The 10789-nt window shown below is 41.9% G+C and overlaps 1 protein-coding gene across 9 annotated transcripts in view; it reads right to left on the reverse strand.

The window, feature by feature from the left end:
- parp3 (poly (ADP-ribose) polymerase family, member 3) overlaps positions 1–10789 on the reverse strand; it is a 158145-nt gene that overhangs the window by 114054 nt on the left and 33302 nt on the right. For all 9 annotated transcript variants that reach the window (XR_011357340.1, XM_069936855.1, XM_069936856.1 and 6 more), the window contains 2 exons: positions 9677–9823; positions 2574–2678 (listed from right to left, as the gene is read on the reverse strand). Coding sequence is in view for 8 of the 9 variants with exons in the window: in XM_069936855.1 (XP_069792956.1) it covers positions 2574–2678; positions 9677–9823 (252 nt within the window). In the remaining variant the exon portion in view is untranslated. The remainder of the gene's footprint in view (positions 1–2573; positions 2679–9676; positions 9824–10789) is intronic.

Consider the following 10789-nt stretch of genomic DNA (forward strand, 5'->3'; position numbering starts at 1 on the left):
CCATTGGATGTTATTAACATAGACTTCTATAGTGATCCGGACCACACCCTGACACCCACTGTGATCAAGACTCCCACAGTAATGCAGACTACACCCCGATTCTCACAGCAATCCGGACTACCCTGAATCCCGCAGCGACCTGGATTAAACCTTGATTCCCACAGTGACCCAGACTACACCTTGACTCCCACAGCAACCCAGACTACACCCTGACTCCCAGTGACTCACACTACACCCTGACTCCCATAATGTCTGATTATAACTTGACTCCCACAGCAGCCCAGACTACACTTCAACTCCCACAGCAATCCAGACTACACCATGATGACCACAGCAATCCAGACTACACCATGATGACCACAGCAATCCAGGCTACACCATGATGTCCACAGTGATCCAGACTACACCATGACTCCCAGAGCCACCTAGATTACACCCCAACTCCCACATCTCCCAGCTCCTTCTGGACATCCTCCAGGCAGGGATAGAAAGCTCAGGGGCATCTTTGCATGAAGGATTCTTGACCTGCATTCATTAGTAACACATGTACTAGGTTCAGGATATCCTGCAGTGATTTTAGGCTGTATAGTACAGAAGACATGGCAGGCAATTAGAAAACAGCAACATCACATGGGTAGAACAAATAATGTCTGAGGGATAAATGGTAGAAATTCACCTGCTGTGAATATCTATTATTTTCTTTTCTCTTCCTTGTATATTTGTCATAATGATGCTTAATTTATGTTAGTATGTTTTCCATAAGCAGAAAGCTGCAACAAGACTTCCACTGTATCTGTATGTTGTGACAATAAACTCTCTTTGTTCATTCCTTTCACATTCGGCCACAAGAGTAGCCCAGGCCACTGATTTATAACACATCCATGGGGGAGCCTCTGGCACTTGGATGTGAGGTGTAGATAGGCCTCAGGCTGGGACTTCCATTATGTAAGGCAGGAGCGAAACGCACCAGCTCATTTGTGAATGATGCCCAGTCACCAGGTTTGGTTGGAAAATGTCCAGCCTACAATGGGCAGGGGCTGAGGAAGCAGTGAGGGAGAGTTCACCACTGAGGGAGTACCCAAGGTTTGTTAGGGAGAGAGCAACATGTGAGAGTGGTGGGGATGGAGGGAGCAGAGACAGGGAGTGTGAGGGAGGAAACAAGAGTGTGGGAGGAACCAGTGTTTATTCCAGGTCTGGATCAACTCATCACCCATCCAGTGTCCTGGAAGGAAGCAACTTGGCACAGCTCTGAAACACTCCCAGGACCATACCACACTACTGAGGAGGGTTATGTTTGAGGGAAGGAGGAGCCTCATGGTGATGTTGAAAAAATACAAAGTTTCTTCAGATGGAGACAATTCACTACCAGAACAAGAAAATTCTTTAATAGTGCAAATACATCACCAAGACGACCCAGTTAGGTGTTACCGGTATCAACCATAAAAGTGCCACCCATTTATACAGGAAACCATGTCAATGTACAGGTGATTTCCGTGCCTTCTTCTCCAGTGACCCCACACAGTCAGGCCTACCTAAATATGGACTCCACTACTTTCCAATACCACAGAAAACCTTTGGGCCGCACTTTCCTGACAACCAGGGAGTTCTGCCTGAGATCGGAGAGCCGGGTTACTGTTTCAACCTCTAGGAGAGCCATGGAGCAGCAGCAACAAATAGGTGTCTTCCACCACAGCCAACCACTCCATTTCTGCTCCTCGTCAGGGTAAAGAGCCAGGTACCAGGGAAGATCCATCGATTCTGGCCAAGATCGAAGCCCACCTGCCCACCCACAGACTTTTACCCTGAAAGCGGGAAGATCTCATTCTCCCCTTCCCAGCTGCTTCCAAAGGCAAAGGACAGCCAGGAATAGATCCTCAGGCATGGTGAGGATGGGGTGATTATAAACAAATGTAAGCAGTTACATTGGTCATGGTGGAATTAAAGTAATGACACAGCCAAAAGTCATCTCAGGAACCCAACAGTTACACAAATTAGAATCAGCAAGGATAAGGGAATTTACTTCTCACCCACCAGCCTGGCTGGATACTGCAGTGCCAGGAATCCCCAAATAATTGGAGAAGGCTGAGCTGCTGACTCTCCATGTCCTATCTGTTACTCAGCAACCTGGAGAGGGCCAACAGCTGGAATTTAGCATGGTCAGTTGCTGGACATACTGGGGGAAGGCAAGATTCTGACAAGCTGAGGTTATTCAGTGCCCTGGAAAAGGTCTGGGGGAGGGGAGGGGGGTCAAAACTGTCAGTTGATAATTTTCTCAGGGGCCTGGTGAGGAAAGCCCAGGAGGAGAGTTTACACAGGTTTTACTGTAGCAGAGAGTAGCAACAGTGATTAAATTATTAGTGTTCAAAAGCCATTCTGGAGGATGAACTCAAGCAGGCTAATGCATAAGGAAAGAAAGCAAGCCCTCTGATGCTTCTCCATTTGATGCAACTCAAAAGTCTCTGGAAAGCCAACAGTGTGGGAGATAGGTGCTCCTGTGGTGAGGGATCCTCAGAACTTCACCTGCACCAGGTAGCGAAGGCATGCCTGGCTCTCCTTGTAGATTACATACTCACTCTGGCTGAAAGAGGAGGCTTTGTTTGAGTCCATCTGCTTGGGCTTGCCCTGTGGAACCATCACCTTCTTCCCATTGAAGATATACTCTTTATCTTGAGAAGGATCTGCAAAGTACAAGGTAGGAATTAAATGCAGAGACTTCCCTCCTACCTTTCAGTTTCTGGTGCCCAACTACACCCCACACCTCTCAATGGGCAATTCCCCCACCATCCATTATGTCCCATTCCCAGTGGCCAACCTTCTATTATATGGCCACTGAGTCTCTGCTCTGAAACAGGTCCGAATCCTCACGTCCTGTATCTTAAAAAAAAATTAACTAATACTCTGGTGGTTAAACATATGTTGAGGATCTGGATACAATTTTAAAGATTTTTTGGTTTAATGAGATTTTCTCTTTCTAGTCCTATTTTTTCTAATTATTTCTTAAACCCGATATTGATGTAATTTTTTAAAGAATGGTATAGATTGGGCATTAAATATTTAAAGATTTTTTGTGGAGGGGAATCTCACTTCCTTTGAGCAACTTTCAGTTAAATATGGTCTACTATATACTCAGTTTCTTCATTATCTACAGATTTGAGATTTTTATTACTATATCAATTACATACATTTCCTAAGAGGACAGAGAAGAATTTAATTGATGTAATTTTTCTTTCTTTTTCAATCTTTTTATTGGTTTTAACATATGCAAAATACATAGGTACATATAGTAATAATAAAGTAAAATAATATCGAGTTACAAGATGTGACCTGTACAGTAAGGACGGGTTACACTTAAATCCCAGGGGGACCAGAATCCTGGCAGAGGTATTTGCTAGGGCTACTCAGGATCCTTTAAACTAGAATGGTTGGGGGGAGGGAACAAAATAGTACAGAGCAGTAAGAAGGTTAGAATGCAAACAAAGAAAGTTTGTAGTTAGTATTTGAATATGGATGGGCAGGTGATAGAGAAGGGAAATGCTCTGGAAGAAGATGAAGGGCAATTGGCAGGAAAAGTAAATAATGTTGTTATTAAAGATGAGGGAAAACAGGGATTAAAAATTGGGAAATCTCTGAAATTCATATATTTTAATGCCAGGAGTATTGTAAAAAAGGTGAATGAGCTGAAGGTGTGGATTGATACTTGGAAGTATGATGTGGTAGCGATTAGTGAGACATGGTTGCAGGAGGGATGTGATTGGCAACTGAATATCCCTGTGTTTCGTTGTTTTAGGTGTGATAGAGTCGGAGGGGCAAGAGGAGGTGGGGTTGCATTGCTTGTCAGGGAAAATATTACAGCGGTGCCTAGGAAGGATAGATTAGAGGGCACATCCACGGAAGCTATTTGGGTGGAACTGAGGAGTAGGAAAGGAGTGGTTACACTTGTAGGGGTGTATTATAGACCACCCGGAGGGGAACGAGACCTAGAGAAGCAAATCTGTAGGGAGATAGTAGATATTTGTGATAAGCACAGGGTTGTAATTATGGGAGATTTTAATTTTCCACATATAGATTGGGAAACATATTCTGTGAAAGGACTGGATGGGTTAGAGTTTGTGAAATGTGTGCAAGATAGTTTTTTACAACAATATGTAGAGGTGCCGACCAGAGAAGGAGCAGTGTTAGATCTACTGTTGGCAAATGGGATGGGTCAAGTGACGGAGGTTAGTGTTGGCGAGCACTTCGGGTCCAGTGATCATAATGCCATCAGCTTCAATGTCATTATGGAAAGAGAGAAGTCAGGGCCAAGGGTTGAGGTTTTTGATTGGGGAAAAGCTAGATTTGAGGAGATGCGAAAGGACTTGCAGGGTGTGGATTGGGACAATTTGTTTTATGGGCAGGATGTAGTAGAGAGATGGAAGTCTTTTAAAGATCAGATTTTGAGAGTGCAGAAGCTTTATGTTCCTGTTAGGTTAAAAGGAGGGGCAAAAGGTTGGAGAGAGCCGTGGTTTTCAAGGAATATTGGAAACTTGGTTCGAAGAAAAAGGGAAGCGTACATTAGATATAAGAAGCATGGAGTTAAGGAGATGTTTGAAAGATACATTGAATGTAAGAGGAATCTTAAGAGAGGAATTAGGAAAGCTAAAAGAAGGTACGAAGAAACTATGACAAGCAGGGTGAAAACTAATCCAAAAGAGTTCTACAAATATGTTAATGGTAAAAGGAAAGCTAGAGACAAAATTGGTCCCTTAGAAAATCAGAGCGGAAAACTGTGTGTGGAGCCTAGAGAAATGGGGGAGATATTGAACAGTTTCTTTTCTTCGGTATTCACTAAGGAGAAGGATATTGGGAGATGTGAGATAAAAAAAGCAAATTGGGTAAATATGGGGAATATAGAGATTACAAAAGGTGTAGTTTTAGGGCTTTTGAAGAATATAAAGGTGGATAAGTCTCCGGGACCAGACGGGATCTTCCCCAGGACATTGAGAGAAGTGAAGGAGAGGCTCTGGTGGTAATTTTCCAAATGTCATTAGATATGGGGATAGTGCTGGAGGATTGGCGCATTGCGCATGTGGTTCCGTTATTTAAAAAGGGTTCAAGGAGGAAGCCTGGCAACTATCGGCCTGTAAGTTTGACGTCTGTGGTAGGTAAATTAATGGAGAAAATTCTTAGAGATAGTACTTATAAACATCTGGATAGACAGGGTCTGATCAGGAGCACTCAACATGGATTTGTGGGAGGAAGGTCATGTTTGACCAATCTGATTGAATTTTTTGAAGAGGTGACTAGGAATGTGGATGAGGGTAGCGCAGTGGATGTTGTCTATATGGACTTCAGTAAGGCCTTCGATAAGGTACCACATGGAAGGTTAGTTAGGAAGGTGCAGTCTTTAGGTATAAATTTTGAGATAGTCAAATGGATTGAACATTGGCTGAAAGGGAGAGGCCAGAGAGTGGTAGTGGATAATTGTCTGTCAGGTTGGAGGCCGGTGACCAGTGGTGTGCCTCATGGATCTGTATTGGGCCCATTGTTGTCTGTTATATACATTAATGATCTAGATGATGGGGTGGTGAATTGGATTAGTAAATATGCAGACGATACTAAGATAGGTGGAATAGTGGATAATGAAGAAGGTTTTCAAGGATTGCAGAGGGATTTGAGCTGCTTAGAAAAGTGGACTGAAAAATGGCAGATGGAATTTAAAGCTGATAAGTGTGAGGTGCTTCATTTTGGTAAGAAGAATCAGAATAGGACATATGTGGTAAATGGGAGAGCATTGATGAATACAGAAGAGCAGAAAGATTTAGGAGTAACGGTACATCATTCCCTGAAGGTAGAAACTCACGTGAATAGGGTGTGGTGAAGAAGGCTTTTAGTATGCTGGCCTTTATCAATCATTGCATGGAATATAGGAGTTGGGAGGTGATGTTGAGTTTGTATAAGACGTTGGTGCGGCCTAATTTGGAGTTCTGTGTGCAGTTCTGGTCGCCTAATTATAGGAAGGATATAAACAGAGTAGAGAGAGTGCAGAGAAGGTTTACCAGAATGTTACCTGGGTTTAAGCATCTAGAGTATAGGGAGAGATTGGACAGATTAGGTCTTTATTCTTTGGAGCGTAGAAGGTTGAGAGGGGATTTGATAGAAGTATTTAAGATTATGAAAGGGATAGACAGAGTGGATGTGGATAGACTATTTCCGTTAAGAGGAGGAAAGATTAAAACAAGAGGACATGAGTTAAGAATTAAGGGGCAGAGGTTTAGAGGTAACATGAGGGGGAACTTCTTTACTCAGAGAGTGGTAGCCATGTGGAATGAGCTTCCGGGAGAAATAGTGGCGGTGGAGTCAATTGTATTATTTAAGAAAAGGTTGGACAGGTATATGGATGAGAAGAAGATGGAGGGTTATGGGCATTGTGCAGGGAGGTGGGACTAGAAAGGGGTGTTTGGTTCGGTGCGGACTAGAAGGGCCTAATGGCCTGTTTCCGTGCTGTAATTGTTATGTTATGTTATCAAACAATAATGAACAAGTAACCTATATTATTAATTGGGGGAGAAAAAAAAGAAAATAACCCATATATTTCTAAACTAAGAATCAAACCCCACCCTAATGAGGGGTGGCCAAGTTAAGGAGTCCACTACTAATAGGTGGGGTCATGAAAAAAAAGCAAAAATAATTAATCTACATGTTTTGAAAGCAATTGAGAAAGACCCCAAAGAGAAAGTTAAGATTCATTGCAGTAGAGGAACACCTAATTTTTTTTTCTAAGCAGACATATCATCACATCTGACAACCAATGAGTATGAGTGGGAAAAAGTCAATATTAAATTCCACTCACTCCAAAAATAGCAATGAAAGGGCTAGAAGTCAAGTTAATATTAAAACTAATGATAAGGTGCCAAATACCTCTTGCCAAATTAAAGAGAAGGACATAGCCAAAACAAATGATACAAAGTACCTTCCTCAGTTATGTATTTATCACATTTGGAGGAGATGTTAGGATAAAATTTAGCTAACTGAACCTTAGAAAAGTGTGCCCGATGGACAGGGTTGGTTGGACAGTGAGCAGATGGAATTTAATGCAGAGCAATATGAGATGCTATATTTCGGAAAGTCTTATGTGGGTAGGTCATGCACAGTGAATGGTAGGGATCTAAGGAGTGTTGGAGAGCAAAGGATTTTGGTATATATCATCTTTAAAATGGCATCACAGGTAGAGAGATGGTCAAAAAGGCTTTTGGCACATTGGCATTCAGAGTACAGTATTGAGTTCAGAACATCTTGTTGTAGTTGCAAAATTCTTTGGTGAGGCTCTACTTGGAGGATTGTGTTCAGTTTTGGTCATTGTGCCACAGGAAAGATGTTATCAAGCTGGAGATGGTGCAGAAATTTTAAAGAATGTTGCCAGAACTTGGGGACCAGAGCAATAGGGCGAGGATAAGAAGGGTGGGGCCTTATTCCTTGGAGCACAGGAGGGTGTGGAGATCTCATAAAGGTGTACAAAATCATGAGAGGAATAGATTGGATAAACGTATTTTCCCCAAAGTTGTGGAAATCAGTAAAATACCATATATATCGGTATACCATATAAGACAGTATTTGAATCTTAAAAAGTTTTCTCCAAAACCAGTATAAATTCTAAACATTAACAGCAAAGTCTCAGCTCTCCCCGCAGAGTCCATCTGCTTGATCCGACTTTCGTCGGCTCTGAACAGGCTTTAAACGGCCTGTTAAAGGAGACGATAGTGGTTTATTTTAAAATAAGCTAATAAAATTTAAACCTTTACTGGGTAATTTCCTTTTAAAATTTTGTGACAACATCACTCCACCGTGGTAAGTGCCATTCGGGGTAGTCTTATACAGTGAGTACGGCTCAAAACCTACATTTTCAGTGGAAATTTTGGGGGTGGGTTCATCTTGTACATGAGTGGTCTTATATGCCGACATATACAGTAGGTTTAAGGTGAGAGGGAACAGATTTAACAGGAACCGAGGGTTAACTTTTTTTTTACAGAAGGCAATGGGTGTATGAAATAGGCTGCCTGAGGAGGTGGTTGAGGCAGGGACTATTACAACGTTTAAGAAAACATTTTTTTTTCTTTTTTCCCCCCAGATATTTTTTTTGGCTATTATGTTTTGATACATTATTAAGAATGTGATTTGGAGTGTTGAATTTAGATCATATTTTGAGAAAATTTCTTAGATATAATTGGAATATTGTATAATTGAGATGTTCAATTGTTAATGCTTTAAATAAGATTTAAAATATTTTATAATTAAAAGAATTATGGATATGATTTACAATTTATGTATGTTAGTGTTATACGGAATGCCTTATCTATTCTGTATAACTGTTTATATCAATTTATTGTATTTATTTTGTTTTGATTTGTACAAGTTCTTTATTTAAAAATATTTTAAAAAGAAAACATTGGACAGATGCATGGGTAGGACGAGTTTAGAGGGAGATTGGCCAAATGTAGGCAGGTTGAACCAGCTGAAGGGCTTGTTTCCACAAAGTCTGATTCTACAAATCCATGCTGAACATCAACCACACATTTACACTAAACCTACACTGATTCCACGAATCTCCCCATATTTACATCAGCCAGATTTCACCACTTAGTACACACTTGGGACAATTTTCAATGGCCTATTTAACCTACCAACCCACATGTCTTTGGGATGTGGGAGGAAACCAGAGCACTATACTTATACAGTCAAAGTGAGAAAACATACAAATACTCAAACAACACCCAAAGTCAGGACTGAACCCAGTTCTTTGGAGCCGAAAAGCAGGACCTCAATTAGCTGGATCAGTGTGTGCAATTACTGATGATTATGTCCCATTGTTTCCTCCTTCCACTCCAAACTATTTGGCTGATTAAATCTCTGCTCGAGAAGATGGTGAACAGGGAGCACAATCTCGCTACCCCATCCCAAGGTACAGAGGCCTGACAACATTCCAGCTCTTGTTCTAGAGGATGTTTTGTGAGCAGTCCGGCTAGTCAACCCATTCATGGTACAGCAAGTAAAAAGCAGTAGAGAATGTAGAGATACAAAGAGGGATCAGTTAGTAGAGAGCAAAGGCAACATGATTTCACTAGTGTGAGGATCGTTCAGGAGCCTGATAATAGCAAGAAAGAAACTGTCCTTGAACCTGATGGTGCATGATCTCTGACACGTGAATCGATGACAGAAAATGAGGAATGTGTGGCCAGGGAGAGACAAGCCTGTGAATATATTAGCTGCTTTTCTGAGGCAGTGGGAAGTGTAGATGAATGTAATGAAGCCAGAGGTAGTGGGAGGAGGGACAGGTGTGGTAGCCAAGCTGCATTCACAACTCTCTGTGCTTTCTTGTGGTCTGGGGTGGAGTGGTTCCCATCCCACACAGGGATACATCCTGACAGAATGATTCAGCGATGACACATCAACAACATGAGAGAAAGTGTTTTCAGCAGTGCTTCCAAGGACCCTTGCAGTAACCTGCTCATTGATCCCCCTTTTGGGTTCCATCAGGCTCCAGACCTCATCACAGTTTGTCCCAAACACGGACAAAAGAGTAGAGCCCTGAGGTGATCAATCAGTGGCAACCCTCGAGATGGAGGTGCACTTTCGTGTGTGTGTGCACGTGTTCACACCTACATGTGATCAGACATTGAAGGGATGCAACGCCCGTTGTTACCTGGTTCAGTGAAGCCACGGGCAACGACACTATCAAAACCTTTGGGAGGGGCTTTTAGTTGACAATTATCCTTGAAAATAGAATGCTCCTTCCCCAGAACCACTTCAGTCAGGAACATGATGCCTTCTTTCTTGGATGTGAAACCGACTGCAAAAGGGAACAAGAGGCTTAAAGTACAATGTTAATTTTCAACAAACAACATTAATTTTGTGTAGCTTGGTAAACAGGCAGGAAGTGATATTATGCAAAAATGAGTATAATTATACATGAGGCCATTATGAATAATTTATTTTCACAAATTATTAATAGGGTAGTGGGCCAAGGTAGTTAAAATTTATACAACTTAGTTGGGTTCATAAATACTGGCAAAGAAAATAAAAGCCAGAACTTTTGGAATCACTGGTTTGTCTTCAGTGGAAAAATCCTGGGCAAACCTGAGCTCCAAGGTTCAGGCCTCAGCAGGGGCCTATGGTGTGGACTGTGTTATGAGGAAATGAGAAGAACACAAGGCATATTCTCCAGTCCTGGCTTAATTAATGTGATGACAAAAGGTTTCACAAGAAAAATTAATCCCATTAGCAAGTTGATTACGAGCAGCCACAGGACTAAAATCAATGGCAGAAGATCGAACAAGGTTAGAACAATTAATTAATTTTTATTAATTAGACTTTCAGCATGGTAACAGGCCCTTCTGGCCCATGAGCACCTGCTGCCCAAATTCACCAATTATCCAATAAACATCATATATTTTTTGGAACATGGGAGGAAACCAGAGCACCAGGGGAAAGCCCATGTAGACACGGGGAGAACATACAAACTCCTTACAGACAACGCCAGATTGAAACCTGGGTCCCTGATGCTATAATGGCGTTCGTTCAGCAAGAGATCTGTTTGGATCTCGTTCTCTCCTGTTGATAAGATGATGAAACTTGATGATTTTCTGGGGAGAGATGGGCAGATTTTTTTAAACATACAGGATTGTGAAGTGTGGAAAAAAGTCAGGTTCTCATTTCCAAGAGCTGGCACAGGCCATGGCCTCTGTGCAGCTGAGACTGACTGGGTCTCAGCCCTGACTTATGACAAGGTATTTGTGATGTCATCTGCATTGTTGCA

This window comes from Narcine bancroftii, chromosome 5 (genome assembly GCF_036971445.1).
Source record: "Narcine bancroftii isolate sNarBan1 chromosome 5, sNarBan1.hap1, whole genome shotgun sequence".
NCBI classification, from domain to species: domain Eukaryota; kingdom Metazoa; phylum Chordata; class Chondrichthyes; order Torpediniformes; family Narcinidae; genus Narcine; species Narcine bancroftii.